At 47.9% G+C, this 22,776-nt stretch overlaps 1 protein-coding gene and 1 pseudogene across 1 annotated transcript in view; both read left to right on the forward strand.

The window, feature by feature from the left end:
• Positions 1–6,439, forward strand: part of LOC129014699 (golgin subfamily A member 6-like protein 7) — a 37,226-nt gene extending 30,787 nt beyond the window's left edge. The window contains exons 2-10 of the mRNA XM_054452339.2: positions 371–499; positions 1,298–1,327; positions 1,591–1,641; positions 1,730–1,823; positions 1,919–2,025; positions 3,261–3,319; positions 3,650–3,791; positions 4,087–4,219; positions 4,282–6,439. Of these exons, the coding sequence (XP_054308314.1) occupies positions 371–499; positions 1,298–1,327; positions 1,591–1,641; positions 1,730–1,823; positions 1,919–2,025; positions 3,261–3,319; positions 3,650–3,791; positions 4,087–4,219; positions 4,282–5,600 (2,064 nt within the window). The 3' untranslated portion in view covers positions 5,601–6,439. The remainder of the gene's footprint in view (positions 1–370; positions 500–1,297; positions 1,328–1,590; positions 1,642–1,729; positions 1,824–1,918; positions 2,026–3,260; positions 3,320–3,649; positions 3,792–4,086; positions 4,220–4,281) is intronic.
• Positions 6,440–13,587: 7,148 nt separating this feature from the next.
• Positions 13,588–22,250, forward strand: LOC129014565 (uncharacterized; annotated as a pseudogene).
• The last annotated feature ends 526 nt before the right edge of the window (positions 22,251–22,776 follow it).

Genomic DNA, 22,776 nt, shown 5'->3' on the forward strand with positions numbered 1-22,776 from the left:
GTACTGGTGTACTTCTTAACACTAACAGATGTGTGAGGGTGAATAACGCTAAACCACAGAGTGTACAGTTCCTGCCTGCTTAATATTTGCTTTTCTACCTCTGCCTCTGGTTTTGGTCCCTGGCAGCTGCTGATTTGTGGCAAAATCCCAGAGCTCAGAGTCAGAAAACTGAGTTTAAGTTCCATTACTGCCTTTTTTTTCAGCCATGGTATCAATCTCTCTCAGTCACTAAGTGATTGTGACAACATTTCCTACAGTTGGTGGCATTAAATCAGATGGGCTATAAGAGTATTTAGTATAAACTGTAAAGCAGGATGTGACTGTAGGATCTTGTAGTTCTCATGAGTATCACTGCTCTTCCTTTCCACAGTTGAGAGACCATCATGCCCAGACCAGCCCTAGTGTTGGTGCAGGAGCAAGCGACGCCAAAAAGAAGAAAATAAATAATGGCACTAACCCTGAGACAACCACTTCTGATGGTTGCCACTCACCTGAGGATGTGAGTCTTGGCTGGCCAGGCTCCTTGGGGACAGAGGGCCCAAGGGGTGGTGGAGGGTAATTGTTAAGATTGTGGAAGAACTGCCAGGTACTGGTTAAGAGTTCTGGGTTTGAATCCTACCTCTCCATCTCCTAGGGATATGATTTAGGGCAAATAGCTTGAGCTGTTTGGGCCTCTCTTTTCACATCTGTAAAACAGGAGTGGTATTGTTTTACTTGTATTTGTGAAGTTTAAATGAGATTTATCATTGTGTTTTTATGTTAATCCCTAGTCCAGGGCCTGCTGTAAACTCTCCTTCTTGGGCTTGCATTTCCTGAGGTAGAGTTAGAGAGTATCAGAGGTTTCTGTTAGCTCTGAGAGCCCGACAGTTAAAGGCCCACTAGAATGGAAACCTCGGGGCCAAGGGCTCCTCTCTGCCTTTTCTGACCTCTATCCCTGCTGTGAGGAGCTGTCCCTGGCCCGTATGTGCTCAACGTTTGCTGAATGAATGCACCTTTCTAAATCACAAGCTGGCAGAAGGGTGGGCTTTTCTCACACTCCATCTCCGAAGGTTTCTGTTACTGTCTTTTCAAGAGAATCTAGTTTCAGACTTTGAGTTCCGCGGCTGTGGGCAAAAACCAACAAAGACCCAAATCCTTCTTCTTTGGGAGTTGAGGAGAGTTGACCAGTTCATGTTCCCATTGGGTCTGAGAACTTTGCCCTTAAAATCCATTCCTGACCCCTGCCGACCGCTTCCTGGCCTGAGGAATAGAGTCGAGGGGGCCACCCTCAGTCACCTTCCTTTGACTCTCCCCACAGAAACAACAGAACCGAGCTCAGCTGAAAGAAGTAACATGGTTTCTTTCTTTGCTCATGACATGACTGCTGGGTTTCGGGGGCACTCAGATGTAGAGGCCCCAGTCTCATCTCGCCTACTTCCAGCCTGGGGAGGAAGGCTCACCTCCCAGATTCCACCCCATCCCCACAGGGTCCCTAATAACCTGGTCCCATGGGTGGGCCTGTCCTGGGGCAGGGAGCCATTCTGGGGGCATGTCTCTTGCTCTGGATCTCTGCCTCCCCCTAGTAGGAGCTCTTTCTTCCTCTTCCTATAGGAAAAGAAGGCGAGCCATCAACACCAGCAAGCCCTAAGGAGGCAGCTAGAGGTGAGTGGAGGGGGTGAAGTTCCCTCCTGTCCTCTGGATGAGGTTTCTTTGCTTCTCTTTCAGCACTTGCTTGTCTTTTCTCCCAAAGGCCCAGGATCATACCATAGAAATCCTTATGTGTCAGAAAATTGAACTGGAGACAGTGCTCTATTACAGCCAGGATGCTGCCGGGAAATTTGAAGGTGGGAATCTGGGCACCCCATCATCCCTCAACCTCGCACTTTCACAGGCCTTTGGGGGAGTCCTTTGGGCCGCATCTCAACCTCTCTCATTCCAGGAGAGTCCCATTATCTGGCAGACCACCTGCATCATTCCTGGCACTTTGAAGGAGAGTTACAGCCGGCTCTCTCCTCTGTGTCCATACAGCACAAGAAGGCAGACAGGGTGAGTCCAATCACCTGCACGGTCCCATGCGAGCCCAGCTTTGCAGATAGAGGAATGAGCCTAAAGGTCCCTTCTGCAGGATTCAGTGTCCTGCCCAGAAGACAGCATGGGCCATTTCTTGCTGCTTTTGTGTGTGGTTGTTAGAGGCAGGTTAGGGCTGAGTCAGCTGCTGTGGGTGAGTTGCGGGGTGCTGTGGGGAGCAAGCACTGGACACAGAGCTCCGAGGCCAAGTGCCCACCCTGCCCATACTTGGCTGCACCCTTGGTCAAATCCTAGGTGGGTGTTAGGGTACTTGTACCATGAAAGTACAGAAGAGTATCTTTAGTATGTTACCATTTGTGTAGAGAGAGGGAACACACATACGTGTGTGTGTATGTATTATGGTAATATACATAAAACATGTTTGTAAGGATTCGTAAAAACTCAGGAGATAGGAACAGTGTTGGGGGGAGATATTTCCCTTCTGTACCTTCTGAGGTTTGGACTATGCCAATGTACCGTTCTTTCAAAAATGAACAAAGGATTAATTTCCTTCTCCTTATCTGTGTCCCTACCCCCAGCGAAAGAATGGGCTTAGAGAATCAGATATACCTGGGTGTTGAAATCCCAGCTCTAAGTGATCTTAGGCAGCACTTAACCTTTAATACCCCATGTTTTTCATCTACACAATAGAGATAATAATGGTAACCATCTCCTATGGAGGTTGTGAGGATTAAATGGGATTGTTAGCATAGTGCCTGGCGAAGCACTCAATAAAGGTTCCAACAGTGGTAGTAATAAGAGTAATAGCAATAGCAATATTATCTCATCTCTCTGGGCCCCTGTTAGCCAGCTATCAATTCAATCTCTTTCCCTGTCCCTTCCACCCTTACTGAGTTCTTTGAAAAACAAGTGAGAGCCAGGTGCGGTGGTGCATGCCTGTAATCCCAGCTACTTAGGAGGCTGAGGCAGAAGAATCACTTGAACCCAGGAGGCGGAGGTTGCGATGAGGTGAGATCGCGCCTGTGCACTCCAGCATGGGCAACAAGAGAGAAACTCCATCTCAAAAAAAAAAAAAAAGAAAGAAAGAAAGGAAAACAAATGAGACCATGGGCTTGGAAATGTCTTGAGAACATGTCGGGTGTGATTGAGAGGGAGCAAGTGTTACTGTGGAGTAGTCACTGTAGCTGTCATTACTGGTCGGCCAGCTGCTCCTCTGCCTGCTCTATCCTGACTTGACCTTTCTCTATTTGCAGTACATCGAGGAGTTAACAAATGAGAGGGACACCATGAGTCTGGAGCTGTATAGGAACATGTAGGATGGGGGAAGTTGGGATGGGAGGTCTGGGAGCCCTTAGTGGGGGTGGTGTGCTGGGAGGTGGGGGGTACAGGTGAGCATGGTGAGTGGCTCATACAGGTTTTCATGTGTGTGCAGGGAAGCTCTAGTGCCGCCTGTGCCACTGACTCATGGGGTAGCCTCAGGCAACTCATGTCCTCTCTCTGGCCTGCCACCTGGGACTTTTAATTCCTGGGGTCCCTTCCAGTGCCATGATTCTGTGGTTGTGGGGTGAGGGTAGAGGGTTGATCACCAAAGCGGTCCTTTCTGTTCTTCATTCATTCCTTTCTCTACTGCCTCTGGCTATAGCATAACCAATGAGGAGCTGAAGGAGAAAAATGCCAAACTACAAGAAAAACTTCGACTCGTAGAATCTGAAAAGTCTGAGATCCAGCTCCACACCAAGGGGCTAAAAAGGAAGCTGGAGAAGGACAAAATCCTGCTGCCACAGGTGAGAGACTGCAGCCCTCAGGGTTGTGGGAGCCCCATCCAGCTGGGACCATGGTCTAGGGATCATGCAGGGTATGGGGAGGGTCCAGCCAAGAGTTGGAAAATTTGGGTCCTTGTTCTGGTCCCACCATAGAATCCTCTAGAGTGTGCTAAAAATCTACAAAGTGGGGACCTGTCTGGGAAATCAGAACCTCAGGGTTAGGGCTTAAAATTTATTTTTAAAGAATCATAGATGAAAACTGTTATTTTATAGATTACATTTATATAGCTAGCTTATGAGTCTATTTCCTTTTCAGGTTCAAACCAACACTTTGCAGGAGGAGAAGATGTGGAGGCAGGAGGAGAAGCTACAGGATCAGAAGGAGAAGATACAGAAGAAGGAGGGGAAGCTACAGGATCAGGAGGAGAAGATACGGAAGCAGGAGGAAAAGATGCGGAGACAGGAGAGAAGCTGTGGGCACAGGAAAAGGAGCTGCGGGAGCAGCAGGAGCAGATGTGGGAGCAGGAAAAGGAGCTGCAGGATCAGGAAAAGAAGATGAAGGAGCAGGAGCAGCAGATGAGGGAGCAGGAGAAGAAGATGTGGGAGCAGGCAGAGAAGATTTGGGAGCAGGAGGAGAAGATGTGGAGACAGGAGGAGAGGCTGTGGCAGCAGGAGAAGCAGATGTGGGAGGAGGAGGAGAAGATGTGGGAGCAGGAGAAGAAGATGTGGAGACAGGAGGAGAAGCTGCAGAAGCAGGAGAAGGAGGTGCATGAGCTGGAGGAGCAGATGCGGAAGCAGGAGGTGCAGATGCGGAAGCAGGAGGAGCAGATGAGGAAGCAGGAGGAGCAGATGAGGAAGCAGGAGGAGCAGATGCGGAAGCAGGAGGAGCAGATGAGGAAGCAGGAGGTGCAGCTGTGGAAGCAGGAGAAGGAGCTGCGTGAGCTGGAGAAGCAGATGCGGAAGCAGGAGGAGCAGATGAGGAAGCAGGAGGAGCAGATGCAGAAGCAGGAGGAGCAGGCGTGGAAGCAGGAAGAGCAGAGGCCCGAGCTGGAGGTGCAGATGCGGAAGAAGGAGGAGAAGATTTGGAAGCAGGAGGAGCAGATGCAGAAGCAGGAGGAGCAGATGAGGAAGCAGGAGGAGCAGATGCGGAAGCAGGAGAAGGAGCTGCGTGAGCTGGAGAAGCAGATGTGGAAGAAGGAGAAGCAGATGGGAGAGGTGGAGGAGCAGATGTGGAAGCAGGAGGAGCAGATGCACGAGCTGGAGGAGCAGATGCGGGAGCAGGATGAGAGGCTGCGATTGAAGGAGGAGAGGCTGTGGGATCAGGATGAGAAGATGCTCGAGGAGGAGGAGAAGATATGGATACAGGAGGAAAGGCTTCGGGAGCAGGAAAAGGAGCTGCGGGAGAAGGAAGAGGAGATGCAGAAGCAGGAGAAGATGTGGGGGCAGGAGGAGAAGATGCGGGAGGAGGAGAAGAAGATGCGGGGGCAGGAGGAGAAGATGCGGGAGAAGGAGAGGATGGGAGAGCAGGAGGAGAAGATGCGGGAGAAGGAGAGGATGGGAGAGCAGGAGGAGAAGATGCAGGAGGAGCGGTGCTCAGAGCCCTGCCTCCCTCCCTCCAAAGACCTTTCTGATAGGAGCCACCCTGGCAGCGTGGAGCCTGCACGAGAGGCCGGGAAGGGTTATTCCCATGACAACTGCACTGCACAGCAGATCATGCAGCTGCTTGGTGGAAGGAAGAACGCCCAGGAGCGCCCAGTCTTAGGCAGCACCTCCTGCATCCCATTCTTCTACCGAGGAGATAAGAAAAAGATGAAGATCATCAATATCTAAAAGCCGGCACTGTCAACAAGGCCTACAGAAGTGTAAGCCGCCGTGGAACTTTGTGAATATAGTCTGAGAACAAACTTGAAAAAAAGAAAAAAAAAGAAAATTTATTCTAAATTGTGGCAAAATACTCACCTGGCATGGTCGCCCACACTTGTAATCGCAGCACTTTGGGAGGCCTAGGTGGGTGGATCACCTTAAGTCAGGAGTTCAAGACCAGCCTGGCCAACATGATGAAACCCCGTTAAAAAAGTTAGCTGGGCATGGTTGCACACACCTGTAATCCCGGCTACATGGGAGGCTGAGGTTGCAGTGAGTCTACATCACACCACTGCACTCCAGTCTGGGTGACAGAGTGAGACTACACCTCAAAAAAAAAAAAAAAAGTTTCTACCTGAGGACTATAATATCTATGTACGTTTCTATTGTTTTTTTTCTTGGTCTTTCTCGTTTAGTCCTGTGTTGTCTTGTCTTATGGCATGCCTAGTAAACTTTTATCTGCCTCCAGAGAGTAGTGACTTTGACTTTATGGCACACAATTGGAGTAAGAGCAGACCGCCTTCATCTGGTTTGGGACTAAGCTAGTTCAAAGCAGGTTTTAGGTTTCATGACATTTGGTCTATGTTTTATTCATTTGGACTCCTAGGGGTGGCCCTTCCAGGGTCCCCACCAAGGTCCCATCTCCTTCCTGGGACCCAAATTCTCATTAGGTCATTTCAGCCCTGTGAGAGTGCCAAACAGTCAGCTAGGCTCTCCAGCCTCTTAACTATCACTTCACACTCAGTTTCTTAGCCTCTTAGACCTCTACTGTTGAACAATCATCAAATGTGGGAAAAGCACTACAGACTGTCAGGGTCACTTCCTAGGCCTGATCACTCAAGTCCTGGCTGAGGTCTTCAGTTACCTTCCAACAACTGTTTTTGATGGTGGGGGGGGGGCACATTTTTTTGTGAGAGTCTAAATAGTTTCTGTGGCATAAATGCATGGTTTAATGGTGCCTGGGTTGTAACAGAAAAGTGTTTGGGCAAAAATCATAAGGGAAAAATGATTCATATTTTATGTCTGTCTACATTAGACCTGCTCAGGGAATAGAATTTGGGAATCACATAATAAGAAACTGCATGCTTGATTGAACATTTGCTTTCTTCACTATCAGGACATGGGGACATATATTGTAAGACTTTTAAAGGCATTTGGGAGAGATTTTATATAGGCCATAAAATGCATTACCCCTCAAAAATAAGAATCACTGAAGAATATAGTTGACTCACAGAAAAAAAAAAAAATCCTCTCTAATTTTAAGCCATTAGTTCTCTTTACAAAAAACTTGGGAAAGTTATTATTATTATTTTTTTGCAAACTTTAACCATGACCTTGCTTTACTTCCATGTATTTAATTTCACTGAAATGATATTTCAAAGAAAAGCCTTTTTGGAAATTGTTTTTCCTTTAATACCCAAAATTGGAACAACAGCACTCACAGGAGCGAGGCTCCAACCAGTGGATCAGCTGTTTGGCGTGGATGTAGAAGAAGGTGCATTGAAACTCAGTACAGCTGTGTTTAGCCTTAGGCAGGAAGTGTGTTTCTTCAAGTAAACCTAACATACTAAAGATACTCCTGGCAGATGTCTCATTTCCAGCCCACGGCAAGGTAGACAAGTCACATGGTTTTAAAGGCAAAGCCATCTTGTCTGTCTCATGGGGACATAAGAACAATCGATTGTTGAAGGAATCCTAGGGCTTTTGGCTTCCAGTACAGACAGACAGACAGATGTGCCTCTCTCTACCTTGCTGAAGCAGGCCCCAAATGTTCACACCTAGAACATGGAGACAAAGAGAGAAATTGAACTTTCCAATATATTCCAGTTTCTTCTAGATTCAAATATAGCTCTAAAATGAAGATGAGATTGTTTGCATTGTTGCATTGTTTTGAAATTTTATTATTAAACCCCACAATTTGAAGGCACGGAAATGTTTGCCTAGCATTCAGCACACCCCAAACATTTCCAGATGGGTTGCAAGAAGTCAACCTCATCCAGATTTTGTTTCTGTTGGAGAGGTCGTCCCTTGCCATATGTCCTTGCATATTTTTCCTGCCAGCTGTGGGAAGTGACAGGACATGGTTTAATTTGGGCTGCTGTTCTGTTTCTTTAAGCCTGCAGCAGACAGCCCTTTTAAAACTCACCCTTTGCCTCTCCTCCCTCCCATAATTCATTTTTTTCCTCACTTTTTTTTCTGATAGTGCATATTACTTGAGATTTTCCTGGAAAGGTTATGATTATCTGGAATTGGATCTTCCACCACCTTCAAAAGCTTGAATCCTTGTAGGCTAGCAGCTAACCTAGAGCTGGCAGACTCAAAGGAATCTTGATCTCTTCATATTTAAGGCTCAGAAAACTCAAAAGGGGTGCTTTGTAAAATACTTCTGTTTATATTATATGTATGATAATTAGCATGAGTACAAAATGGTTAGGCAAAATTTAGCTGGGCTCAGGTAGACTTTCCTGTGGATCAGATAAATGGAAATGAAAAAAAGTATGAGGACACAGATTTGCTGATTGTTCTCCATCTTTTATATTTATTTCTTAACTTGTCTTGGTTTACTGTAGAATGTTCCAGAAATATCATTGGGTATAATGTCTGATTTAGCACTGACTTATTTGTGGGTTTGCTTGGAGTGTATTTTCCTTGGGCTTTGAGTATATGACTGCCACAAATTTTAATTACACTAATTAGACGTAGGTGGATGCTTAAGCCCAGTTGGAGTCCTAGCCCTGTTCAGCTGCCTCTGTCATTAGTTTTTCTGGTGACATGGTTTGGCACCATCTTCCCACACATTTTCCGGAAATTAGTTTTAAGTTTGAAAATAACTTGTCTAATAAAGCTACTGACATTCAACTAGTGTCTTTAACTTGTTGAAGTGGACTTGAGTAAAATGCATACATTTAAACTGTAACTTGTACTGACATTCAACTAGTGTCTTTACCTTGTTGAAGTGGACTTGAGTAAAATGCATACATTTAAACTGTAACTTGTGTACCCATTTCTTTCCTTAACTGTGGGCTTTCAGATTCGTTTGGTGGCTAGAGAAGGAGTCATGCCCGATCCTCATGAGTCCCTGTGCTCCTGTCTAGTTTAGGTGGAGCCTGACTTGGCTCAGGGCTGGGTGGCAGGTTTTAATGTGTGTGGCAATGCTAGTCAATTGGGGATGTCCACATTGCTCATAGTGTAGAGAAGGCTTCTGAGGTCTAGACCCAGCAGGTGGGAAGCCAGCCTTGATTAGTGCCATGGACCGTGGGCACAGGAGGAGTCAGTCTCAGAAGCACCTCTGCCCTGTATCTCCCTCGGAGGATATAGGGCCATGTGTGCCTGCCACTTCCCTGTTCTCACAGCTCTTTGTGATCTCAGAGAAGCCTTTGGATTTTGTTTTTGGGAGAGTATTCCAAACTATGGCCTCCACAGCATGGGGTTCAGGTTGAGTTTGCCATTCCTAGTTTCTCCCTGGAAACATATCCCTCCTCTTTAACCCTACTTAAAGGGCTTAAAACATTCTACTCTTACTTTTAAAGGATGCTTTAAAAATACAGGCCACATCTGTTTCACTTAATCTGCATTCAACAGCACCTCATGACACAAAAAGTAATGCAGTCTGTTTGCCAAGCAAGCATTTGGAAATTTCGAGGCATGGAAACTGATAGGAGCCTCTGTTTTTCCACCTTGAGGATTGTTGTGCTTTGCATCCACCCAGGTCATCTCTCAGCAGCATCCACACTCACAGGGCTGCCTCTCATCCTCTCACATATTTTCAGGCATGTTTGTTCACTGTTCAATACACTCAGCTTTTGTCGAGTGTCCACTTGCTCTCTGCAAGGTGTTTTGAATTCATGTATGGCCAGGGGCTCTGGCACAGGAAGGAGCACACAGAACCAAAAGACATGGAGCATGGGGCTTCGAAGGTCTTCCCTTCAGGAGGCCAGATGATGAGTGCATTTCTCCTTTGTTACTTTGCTAAAGTGGCTGACAGTGGTTAGACACAGCTGAGGAGGCGGGAGGCCGGCAGCACTTCTGGGGGTCCAGCATGCTGTTTAGCTACTGATGAGGGTGGGCAGAAGAAACAAGCAGACTCCTCCTGCTCTGGGACCGTTTCATATAGGAAACCAGGAGTCTGAGCTGCCCAGAGTATGGGCATGTTGAGGGCTGCTGGCCTTTTTGTCAGGTCTTCGGAACAGGCACGATGGGGTTATTGTCATCTCGAATCTCAGGCTAAGGGAGCTTCAGGAAAAGATTTCTGCACCATTTTTTTAGGACATTGTTTCCAAATCCTTTAAAGTGTAAGGGTCACTTGGTGCAATCATTTCACTACTTATTTGGCAAAGGGAGTTTACAGAATCAGTGTGGAACGTGGAGATGATGTGAAGATGGCGTTTTCAGTCCGCTGATGTCCTTGTTTCCTCCCTGTCTCTCTTGCAAAGTCACCAACATCCAGCAGCAGCTGGCCCAGCTTGACAATGAGTCCCGGCCAGACACCACCGAGGCTGACAGGGACCGGCTGCAGCTCATCAAGGAGAAGGAGGCCCTGCGGCAGGAGCTTCAGCTCATCATTGCACAGCGCCGCTCCGCGGGAGATGTGGCCCTGCTGGAGGAGGAGCGGGAGCGCCTGGAGGAGGAGCTGCGATGTGCACGGGCCACCTCCGCACAAAGCGCCATGGAGAGATGGGTCAGCGGGGACAGGACCTCCAGCGGAAAGCCTGCTGGAAAAACTCCACGGGGTGGCTTGTGTGTGGCTGAAGGGTGTTCCTGATGATCGCTCAGAGCTTCTCCTGCCTGGATGTTCCCTGGTCTAGGAGGGGCATGCAGTGGGGGACACTGCCTTCTGCTCCCTGGGTCTCTGGAGCCTCTGCTCTGAAGCAGGAGGTGATAAGGGGGAAGGAGTGAGGGAAGATGGGTGACCTCCACCTCCCACCATGCCCCACCCTTCCCGAAGTTTGTGCTTGGTGCTTTCACCTGCCTTTGTGGGACAGTGCCCTGAGCAGGCTGTGGTCCCACTCCGGCCCGGGCAGCTCTGTTGCATGGGGGGAAGAATTCCCTGTTCCTGACATGGTGAGCATGGTGGGTATCCACCTACTGCTTTTCTCTCCAACTTTGATTTCTAACCAGGAGAGCCTGCTCTTCTCTGGCATTGGGAAGCTGGCCACCTGTTGTGCATCTGTCCCGAGGCTCCTTCACCACGCAGGACAAGCAAAGCCAGCATAGTGGCTTTGGTATTCGGTGCCACTGGGTCGTTCAGCCTTTCCTCGTGTGCCATGTGTCCTGGTTTCCACTTGCTGTGTGAGATTGCAGATTGTGTCAAAGGCTGGGCCTGCCTTCCACACTTAGCAGCAGTTTCTCTGTGGCTATCAGCTGGGCTTTGGAGAGCAGCCCCTCCCCCACGTGTTAAAGTCTCACCCCCGGAGCTCACATGAGCAGCTCCACAGAGACTCTAATAGACGCTTGTATGATTGGATCTGTTCAGATGCTCTTACTCCTACTGTTTCACAATGGGTGTCTGTATTGTTGGCGTCCTTTATGCTTGGATGTTCATGGGTCATCTTCATAGGAGACAAGTCTGTGGCTTGGCACGAGGGGCTCACGGCAGCCTCAGGGAAGCAGTGGTGTCTGGAGAGTTGAGCTCAGAGCCCTGGGCAGGTGAATTTCATTTTGCCTGAGATGGTGGCATGCCCTGTCACTTCACCTGGAATCAACCACGAGGAGAATCTGAATGTGAAGGGGACTGTGCAGCTGAAGTTTTCTACTGTGCTCTTGCACGGCTGCATTTGTTTTCAGCTAAACATTTCCTTCTGTTCCACCCCTGATATTCTTGTATGTGTGTTCTGCATAGGAGGACCTGGGAGTTGCTGTTGCTTCTCTGTGAAGGGGGGAGGACTTGGCCCCACAAATGTCGCCTGCATCTCAGGGCCCCACACCCACGCTCCTTTGACTGTGGCTGCTGTCAACATCTGGAAATCCAGCACACACACGTGCTGTGGCCCCTGAGTACAAGTCTGCAGCCCTCCATGGAGCCAGTGTTAGCCCCGATGCCTGGGTTCAAGGGTGGGGACAGCAAAGCCAGACCAGCTTTGACTCATGGGGGCCTCACATGAGACCAGCCCAGGTGCTGAGTCCTGGGACTCAGAGCCCTTGACCAGGACCTAATCGCCCCAAGCGTGTTTCCTGAATCTGCTGCTAAATGACCTTGGTGGGAGAAGCACATCCACACGTGCTAAGCACTGGCACGCACATCTCATGGGGGTGGGGCGCTTGTAGCTCTGGGCCTTCTGTGCCGGTACACACAGGGCCCATTTCTCCACGCCGCCTCCCTTCAATGGAGGGGTGCTTGCAGTGTGCAAGTATGGGGCCACATGGTAGGAGGCTTCCCCCGGCACAGGCTGGCAGCATTAGGAGACTGGCGTGGGCCAGGTGCAGAGAGAGTGAGGTTGGCGCCTTAAGGCTGAGCTGTGCCAGCTGTAGAGCTGGGCCCAGTCTTCCTGTCTCACCTGCAGTGTTATCAGCAGCAAATGGGACGCATTTGCCTGGCTGGGGTGTCATCCGGGGGGAGAAAGAGGGAGATGCTCACCTCCTTCAAGCCTCCCGCCCTGGCAGATGATACGTGCAGCGGCCTCCCAGCTGCTCAGAGCCGGCATCTCTGGAGGGAGCTGGCGCACATCTCCTGGGCTGAGGGAGCAGGCTTGAGGTGAAGGACACATACCCTAGATAATCTATCGGAAGGCTTGTGTCAATGCTTGTGATATCCTTTGTTATTTTAGCTTGCTCATGTTAGTGTGTGGCAGGCATTTATACAAGATGCTGATGTTCAACAGAGAACCCCACGTCTCTATTGCAAGATGCCTGTCATCCTGAGAAATCCTCTTTCCAAGGATGACTGCTTTTATTATAGGGGTGATTATAAAATGAAAGATCTATCAAAAAGCAAAAATTTGGTTCTGCTGAACCTGAAGTCACGTTTTCCTTTGTCATAATTTAATGGCATCTTTACAATAAAGTACTTTATGTAAAGTAAATGAAGACAGTAAATTAGACTTTATATTTTCTTAATATGTTAGCTTACTTTTCTACTCCTTTTCATAGCAGTGGTAAATATTCTTTGAAGTTAGTTTCCTTTGAATTGGAGACACAAGGCTATGTGCTTTAGGAGTTGGGCCCTGGCCAGTTTTCTGCCAGGAAACTGTAACCCCTTTTCTTTTTGTTGAAAATATAAGTACAGAAGTCAGGCAAATGTCTAAGACTCTTATTCTAGCAGTTTATGTTCCAGCCAGTTTTTAGATGTCTCAGTTATTGCCAGCGTGGCCCCTGTTTGGTAAGGAAGTTACATTTTTAGTCATCTGCAACTTTCAGAATAACCAGCATAAAATTAGACTGCACATGTGGCACTCATGGGCACTTGTGTGTGATCTTGTATCCAGACGCACTGTCTCTTGCACACTCCAAAATGCACCTATTTGTATAATGACAAATGTGTTGTATTGGATAGAAGGGGGGAATTTGATCTAAAACTTTTTTCACTACAGATAAAACAATCTGAAAATAAGTCATGACTAAAGGCAGTCTAAAACCGAGCCGTACATATGAATGTATCTGTATGTCATCTGTGTGAAAACAGAGCTGGAATGTGCTGACGGATTTAGCGATGGGTTGGAAATTCTACCTGGTCACTCAAGAGTGGAGCCAGTTTTCAGTAGGAACTCAATTTAGATTCTATTAATTTGGGATTTGAGCTAATAGAATTCAGGTTGGGTTAGAATTTCTGAAAAGCATTAAGAAAAAAGTTAATAGCCTTGGACCAGGCTTGGGTAAATTCCCTACAACAAATCGCTTCCTGGGGCTGGTCACTGTTTGCCACTGGATACGCTCTGCTGGTGTCATCTCTGCCCCTGGGGTCCTCTGTGACTTAATAGTGTCCTGGTGCTTGTGAGAGTGGGTTCCAAGTTACAGCTCCAAAGCCCAATGAGGGATGTATTTTGAACTCACTTTTAAACTCCCTTTGAAAACTCTCAGCTCCCCATCTTCTGAAAAAGATGGGGTTTTTGAGGATATCGCCCTTGATAAGCATCAGATAGGATGTGAGTATCACAGAAAATTGGGGAAATGTTTTTCAGTAGTAAAGGAAATGCCTGTTTGTTGGTAATGTGCCTTGGCTTTAGGGTCAAGCCAGCCTGACCGAACTTTGAACTTGTGTAGCAGAGGCAAGCTACTTTATATGAGTTTCTTCATCTGAAAAGCAGGGATACAACCCAAAGACCGGTAAGGAATGAGGCAGTGCATACAAAGCAGTGTGCCTTTCTATAAGCCCCTCAGTGGAACTTCAGAATTGCTTTTTCTTTTTTTTTTTTTTTTGAGACGGAGTCTCGCTCTGTCACCCAGGCTGGAGTGCAGTGGCGCGATCTCGGCTCACTGCAAGCTCCGACTCCCAGGTTCATGCCTTTCTCCTGCCTCAGCCTCCCAAGTAGCTGGGACTACAGGCACCCATGACCACGCCCAGCTAATTTTTTGTATTTTTGGTAGAGACAGGTTTCACTGTGTTAACCAGGATGGTCTCGATCTCCTGACCTCGTGATCCGCCCACCTCAGCCTCCCAAAGTGTTGGGATAACAGGTGTGAGCCACCACGCCTGGCCCCAGAATTGCTTTTTAAACATTACTTTCATCTGTACAAGCTATCAAAACATTTTCCTTAAAAATTAAAATATCATAGGTAAGTGGAATCTTAGAACATTCTACTCAAGAGTTTATTACACGTGTTCTCAAATATTTTGGTCTCAGAACCTCCTTCCAATGTTAAAATGCAGTGGATTCCAAAGAGCTTTTGTTTGTGTTGGTTTTTTTAAAGTTCTTTTTTCTAACTGTTTTGTTTTGTTTTTCATTTTTCCCCACCCAGGGACCTGTCAGTGTTTACGTGGATTTTTATCTGTCAGTATTTACTAATTTAGAAGTTAGCCCTGGGGAATTTTTTAAATATTTATTTATTAAAGATAACAATAGGCCAGGCACAGTGGCTCACGCCTGTAATCCCAGCACTTTGGGAGGCCAAGGCAGGAGGATTACTTTAGTTCAGGAGTTCGAGACCAGCCTAGGCAACACGACAAAACCTCTTCTTTACAAAAAATACAAAAGTTAGCTGGGTGTGGTGGCACGTGCCTGTGGTCCCAGCTACTTGGGAGCCTGAGGTGGGAAGATGGCTTGAGCCCGGGAGGTGGAGTTTGCAGTGAGCTCTGATCACACCACTGCTTCAGCCTGCACAACAGAGCAAGGCCCCATCTCCACAAATAAAAAAAGACAATTAAAACCCTATTATGTGTTAATATTAGTAACATTTCTATGACTGATAACTTTTTTGAAACAAAAAACTATAGTGAGAAGAGTGGTATTATTTGCCCTTGCTGTCCATCTCTTTAGCATCTGGCTTGCTAGAAGGCAGCTGCTTTGGCCCTTGGTGCATTTGGCCAGTTGAGATGGGGTCATTTTCAGTGAACACATGAAGACCATCTAGCTGCCTACTGAATGCCATTGGGAAGAAGGGGACCTCATGGGACCCCTGAAGGCGTTTTAGGGATCCGCAGGGGTCTTTGGATCACGCTTTGGAAAGCATTGGTTTCAATATATGATATTGAACTTGAAAGTGGGTTGTGTCATGGCTCCATGTAGGACGATGCTTGTACTCTCTCGCCAGCTGACCTCTGCATGGCACCATTTGGAATTTTGTTTGCATCAAGAGAAACAAAGGCTCATCAGAATTTCTGGCATGTGGTTGAAACTCATAAACAAACTCAGACTGGTTTGTCTTCCTTATCCTAAGTTGGTGGCACATCTGTTTCCTTTATGGGTGATAGCAGCCCTTTGTCGATCACGTGTCATTTGCCGTACATTATTTTATCTATGCAGCATCAGTTCCCTGAGCTGGAGATTGTGGACTCCATTTTTACAGGTAATGAAACTAAGGGCTCAGAGAGGGTGAGACATTTGCCTAAGGCCACACAGCTTGTGAGTGACCGGCCAGGTGGGATTCTCTGAATCCCAGGCTGCTGTCAGACACTGTGTCTGGTTTCCTCTCACTCCCACCTAGCCAAGCTCTTCAAACCCCTTCAGCATGTCTCGTTCCCTGTTGGTGGAAAGAGGAAGGTATTAAAGGGGCCTACTGTGGCCACACGTCACAGTGTCATTTCCATTTGTAAACCAGGAGTGTTTCCTTTTAGAGGCGTACATATTTATTCATAGAGTTGTCCAACAACTGTTTATTGAGTGCCTATCCATGGTAGGCTCAATTCTAGGCAGTGGGCTTTATTGCAGTAGGAACAAATTTTATTCTAGAAAATTACTAAGTAGAAAAAAGTAGAAGGAAGGAAAACAAAAATACCTCCAACCCTGTAACCTGGAGATGGCAACGGCAGCTATTTTGTTTCATTTGCCTCTAATGTTTTCACTGCATAGATCTTAGAATGATATTTGTTCTTATCTAGAAGGTGGCCTAGTATGAGGGAATCTGATTTGTTCCAAGGAATTTGAACAGATGACTGTGTGCTCTGCATTTGAGCTCATCTGCTAGTTATCTGTCCTTCTGCTCACTTACCCCTCCTCCCATCCATCCAAGCAGCCATCCCCAGACACCCGTCCAACCACCCACGAAGCCACCCACCAAGCCACCTACCCAGTCAGCCATCCACCCAGCTAGCCACCCACCCACCCACCAAGCCACACATCCAGCCACCCATCCACCCACACAGCCACCCACCCACCCATCCACTGATCTAGCCACCCATCCAGCCACCCACCCACCCATCCACCCACCCAGCCACCCACCCACCCATCCACCGATCTAGCCACCCAGCCACCCATCCAGCCACCTACCCACCCATCCACTCATCCACCCACCCAGCCACCCACCCACCCATCCACCGATCTAGCCACCCAGCCACCCATCCAGCCACCCACCCACCCATCCACCCATCTAGCCACCCATCCAGCCACCCACCCATCTAGCTGCCTGCCCATCTGTCCACCTGTAGCTCACCCACCCAGCCACCCACCCACACATTGACCCATCCCCGTGCCCACTCCTCTTCTCACGCACCCCCTCCCCCGTGCACTGTGCCTGGCGCTTTCACAGAGTAGCAGGCCCTGCTCAGGGTGCCAGGGATGTGTGATCTTGGCCCTTGTGAGCTGAGTGCTTTGAGAATGGGGGGTCATTGCAACCTGATTCAGCTAGAGGGAATTCATAGTGGAATGTCTTGTTATGAAAATATTCTCCCTGTCTTTGAAATGTACTAATCGACTGTTTTCTTACCTACAGGATTCTGCTGCAGGAAAAAAGGAATTGTCTACTTATGCAGCTGGAAGAAGGCACCCACTTAACATCCTCCCTCCAGTCCCAGTTAAAAAGGTAGGTTACTTTTAAAGAGAAAACTGTATTTGTTCATAGCATTCCAATGACTGGTTCGTGAACTCGTTTCTTGTAGCTTGTTTTTCTCCTGCTGGAGCTCGACCTGAAATGTTGTTAACACAGAATGGATACATTATATGTGTAACATGCTACTGCTGTATGACTCAAGGAATATGGAGAGAACCACATTTGGCTTCAGGGTAAGTAAGAGGCCTAAAGTCAAATGTATTCAAGGATTTTGTAACCTAATTAACAGTTTCAGAAGTGTACATCTATACACATGCGCATTTTTCTTTTGAGTTTTTTTTTAAAAGCATATGAATTTTTTAAGCTAGTAAGATTTGGCTGCTCAAGAATGGCCCTGCGCACATTCTTCAGCCCTGACCATATTGTAGAGTGCAATGTCAAGGGCCTTACATGTGTCATTTTCTCAGATATTCCTCCTAACAATGCCCGAGGTGGGAACTGTTCTCACCCCAGCCCCAGTGAGCCCGTGGGAGCCCAGAGGGGATGAATGGCTTAAGCAAGTGTACCTGGCTAGTAAGTGTTCCAGCCAGGACTGTGACTGGGACTTGGGCATGGGTCTCTGCTGTTGCCCACTGCTCTCTGTCACCCTTTCCATGCTCACAGGGTGAGCAGGGCTGGCTGCCCTGCCATCTCAGATGGCCATGCTCTCTCATTCCAGCCTGTGTGCCAGCACCCTGATGGTGTCCTCAGAGAGCAGCCATGGGTCTCTGGCCTCCAGCCAGGGCTCCCTGAGCTTGGTCAGCTTCACGGACATCTATGGCCTCCCTCAGTAGGAGAAGCCCGATGCTGAGGGTGGCCAGCTTCTACGCTTCGACCTCATTCCCTTCGACTTGCTGGGGCGAGATGCCCCCTTTTCAGAGCCCCCAGGACCCTCGGGCTTCCACAAGCAGAGGCGGTCCCTGGACACGCCCCGGTCCCTGGCATCACTGTCCTCCTGCTCCTCCCTGTCCTCGCTGTCACCCCCAAGCTCGCCCCTGGACACACCCTTCCTCCCTGCCTGGAGGGACTCGTTGCTGGCACAGCTGGCGGACAGCTGGGAGGACCAGGCCTGGGTGCCCTGGACAGACTGTGGGCACATGCCTCGGCTTTGGGGGACGAAGACTTAACAGGCGTGGCAGCCCTTCAGCCACACGGGGTCCCCAGGGATGGGGAAGGGCTGCACGAGCGAGGACCCCCACCAGCCGGCACTCCTGTGTGTGGAAGTAAGTGCGGATGCGGCCTCCTGCGGGGCGAGGGTTATGTTCAGGGAGGAAACTGTGGGGTCCAGAGTGAGGACGGCTGGCTTTCCAGGTCCATGGTGAGCTCTACATTTAGGAATATTGATGTGATCGGGAAGAGCACACACCTGCTCTTTCTGATCTGTGTTGGGGAAAGATCACTGAAATAGACAAAGATGTCTTTCCTAGGTATTTGGCTTGTTTTTAAAAAATACTTAATTGATGAAAACTAGGGTAAGAACCACACAGTCTTCCACATTCAGAGGCTGCTAGAGATGGATCAGGGCCTTCGTGACCTTTACAGCGTGCATGCGGAGATGGAACCGTCAGTGTGTGCCCATCTGAGACCATTATGCCAACAGGTGTCTGCTTGTAGCTAGTGGAAATCTCGACTTCTTTTGTTGCTTTGACATCTCTTTATCTTTTATAGTTTTCAAGAACATAATTCTATCAAATGTGGAAGTGAAAATAATTGTGTAATTTCAAAAGACATGCCTGTAAGTATCAGTCATTTCTACTGAATTGGTTTCTCTGGTGGTTCTTCAAATGGAAAAACATGGAGCTCTGTGGAGCCTCATCCATTCAGATGGTGTTGGTTCAGCTCCTCCTTGGAGCTGGGGTCTTTCTGCTTGTAGCCTGCTTGGAAGACCAAACTGCTATGGAAGGGAATATTGATCCCATGTGCTTTTGTGAGCCACCCATGGCAACTTTATCTTCCTTTGGTTTTAAAGAGGATCAAGAACAAGGTCTCCCATTCCTGAAGTTCAGCCCATTTAATTGACTTTTATTTGCACAGAAAAAATGTTTTAAATGTTCCATTGAGGCAAACACTAGATAATTTGTGTAGCATAGTGGATCTCAGCCAGGGGTGTTTTTGCCTCCTGCCCCTGGGGAACCCATGGCGATGTCTGGAAACATTTTTGGTTGTCACAACTAGGGGATGGGAGATGCTCCTGGCATCTGGTGAGTGTAGGCCAGGGATGATGCTAAGCACCCTACCATGCACAAGGCAGCACCCCCTCCCCCTCGAGAATGGTCCAGCCCCAAATGTCAAGAGGGCTGAGGCTGAGAAACCCTAGTCACGTACTATGGAGTATTTATGTGGCAAAGGATAGAAATAAAACTAGAGAGCAGAACCAGTGTGGTGTAGTGGAAACAGCTTCAAACTAGCACCTGGGAGACCAAGCTTTTGTTCCCTGCCCTGTCCACTTCTAGCTGTGTGACCTTGAACACATTCCTGGACTGAGTCTCACCTTTTCCACCCTTGAATGCAGTCATCTCTGTGACCCCCTCCATTCACCACCATTCTGTTACCCAAGAGATAGATGGATTGGTGGATCAATAGATAGGTTCATCACTCTATAAAATAGTAGTCTGTTGGCACTTATGTGCGTAACCAGAGGCCATCATGTCCTCAGACTGCCCCATGGCTTTTTGGCATCTCTATTTTGGTGTCTGCCCCTGTGTTTGCAAACACACTTTGGTATCCCCAGATACATTATTTCTGAAGTCCATACATGCAGGTATCCTTCATTAGCTTTGTTCCTCTTTATAACCACACGTTGATTGCTCCATGTTTATTCTGTTCAGTCAAAAAAGAAATATCCAATTAGGACTTTTTTCTTAGTCTCCCTCCTCTCTCCCACCACCTTCTCCTTAAGGGATTGAGATTCCAGAATGTCGGTCTAGTTAGGCATAAAATCTGCACAAGGCCCAGGGGCCACTTTGGGACAGAGGAGAGACAGAGTGGGAGAGAGAAGCGCTGACTTAATTTCACATTCTGATTTCTTTATTTTTTCCTTTGCTTTCCGTGGCAGATGCTATAATGGTCGAAACTTCTTAGACTGGGAAGTATTTGCTTACGTGTGTAGACACTGCCATCTCCTGGTGGAGTCATAAGTCATTCGTGATTATTTCTTGTATGGCACTGCCATCTTGTGGCGGATTGGTATATGACATTGGTGATGAATTCTTGTATGGCACTGCCATCTGGTGGCAGATTCTTATATGACACTGCCAATAAATTCCTGAGTGACACTGCCATCTGGTGGTAGACTGGTATATGACATCGGTGGCGGTTTATTGGGTGACACCGCCGCCTAGCTGTAGCTTTTTTTTATGATACTGCCATCTGGTGGTGGTTTTATATGTTACATCTATTACATTGTTTCAAGGACACAAGAACAAAATTTATTTGTGTCCTTAGAAACTTGAAATAGTTGACCCTGCTGGGTGTCCCCAGAGGGCCGGGTTGGGTAGCCAGCTTCAGGCATGGACACAAGGGGGCTCCTCGCCTCCCCTGCCCCATCATGTATCAGCTGTGCTGGGAAAATTGTGGTCTAAGTTTGGCCCCCAGCAAGTCTTAGTAAGACAAAATTTTTGTAAGATAAAAATCAAAGCTGTCCAAACTTGCAAACCAGCCTCTGAATGATTTTTTCCTTGTGTTTTCAATCAATTGGAGGAAACAGAAGGCAGGTAAGAGGAGTGGGGCAATACACTGTGATCTTTCGTGCTATTTACGTTTTTGTTACCGTTTTGTCTTCCCTGGATTTTAAAAGTCAAATGTGTTATGATTATGAAATACTTAGCTATTTTCATCTACCCACTAGTATTTGCTAATCAAAACCCATAAAAATCTTGACTTTGCTCATATCGATGTTTTTATGATATTGATACTCCGTTTAATGTTGTTGGCTTAAATTCTGCAGTGTTTTCACTTTGTGCCTTTTTTTTTAAAATCTGTTCTCATGCGGCTCGACAGAAGTGCTCACTGTAAGTGGCCTTGGGAGTCCCTTTGCTCAGTGTTGTTGCTCAGGCCCCAGGCATACCTTTGTGCTGTGGATGGATGTGTTCAGGATGGCTGGGGTGTGGCCATTGAGGGTTATCTTATAGCTGCGCTTCAACACAACTTAGCAATTGGCCGTATCGTTATCTCATTGTTAATATTCATGGCGGCTACAAAAGCTGTTTAAGAACTTTCCTAGAAGCTTTCACTGTTCATTCCCTGTATGTGTTTTTTCTGGAACGTAATGGCGTTCATTACTGTCCTATGCCACCTGGCAGATTTGCTATGCTGTGGTTTTCACTATATTTTCTTCCTTTTTACCAAGCAGTGTTCACGTCCTTGGCTTTTAGTGTCTGTCTGTCTTGAATGATGAAAAGGGAGTAAAGAGATTTTCTCATGAACATGGGGAAGATTTGACCCTTGTCTCCCTGACACTGCTCGTGAGGGTCCACTTCTGTGCCTTGAAGCCTCAGGGCAGGCGTCCTGGGTGTGGAGCGTGGAGTCTGTGCTTTTTCTCAGCCGGGGCAGTTGCCAATGGGCCTTCCTCCTGGCAATTCCTACTTCCACCCACCCTGTGGGTCCAGTGACTCAGCCTGGGCTTCGAGGATTAGCTCCTTCATTTCTTTCCTCTCTGCATTGACTTCTATGGCGATGATGAGAGAGAAATGTGGCCAGACTTGTGCCTTGGGCTGGGGTGGTTGCAGTGCTTAGCCTCGTTACCTGGTGATGTTTCCTTGCAGGCATCTACAGCTGAGTCTGGGGACCACGCGTGTCAGGGCTGGGAATGCAAATGGTAGTGGTGGTTTCCTTCGCTGGGGGTTGATGCAGTGGATGGGGAGTGAGGGCCAGGGGTTTGGGTCCTTCCACGTGGTGGGGATAAAGAGGAGAGCTGGCGTCTGGAGTCCTGATCTGTCTGAGAGGCAGTGCCTCCGGCCACCCCAGGATGGAGGCCAGCTTCCAGCCCTGGCTGATGGGGGAGAAGCAGTGAATTCCCCAGATGTGGCATGGCGGACCTTTGGAAGATTCACTCAGCCTCCACTTGACCTCGCGAGGCCAAAGGCCACAGCCCCATGTGCTCCGTGTGCTGTTGAACATGTTCGTATTTCATTGGCATGGATGATAGTTTGGTTGAAAGGAGAGACGGTCACCAGTGGAGTCAGTTTAGGAAGGCACAAAGTCAACCCTTTCCGTTTCTAGAACTTAGCCAAAGAAAAGTGCAGAGACGAAAGTGGTAGCTGGCTTTGAGTGACAGTGGAGTGCCCAGCTAGGGCTTCCAATTTGATTCCGTGTTCCAGCTGAGTGCGCCCCTCCAGAAAACAGACTCCTGGGCTCACAGGTGCATTTAGCACGGGAAGATTATATACACGTTTGTATTGGTTTTGTTAAAAGGAACTTATTGCTATGAGGAAATGGGTAGAAACGGCTGATGAAATGTTAAAAGGAAACATTTCAATGGCTATTTTTGGCTCTTGAATAAAATTGATGTGAAAGATAAAAATAAGCGTGCCAGGAATAGCAGCGTGCTAACCCAGAAGGGCGGCTGGAAGGCTCCTGCCTGCGGTCACTGAGACGACCAGGCTTGAGCCCCAGCTTCCTGCCCCGGGGCCGCAGGCCTCCCAGGTGGTGTTTTCAGAGGATGAGTGTGGGTTCAACTGTGTCCTCTGCTTTGAAGGTTGCTATTTTTTCCAGCGTTTATTTGGATAACTAAATGTTTTTTTCTTGA

The sequence above is a fragment of the Pongo pygmaeus genome, chromosome 16 (genome assembly GCF_028885625.2).
Source record: "Pongo pygmaeus isolate AG05252 chromosome 16, NHGRI_mPonPyg2-v2.0_pri, whole genome shotgun sequence".
NCBI lineage: Eukaryota > Metazoa > Chordata > Mammalia > Primates > Hominidae > Pongo > Pongo pygmaeus.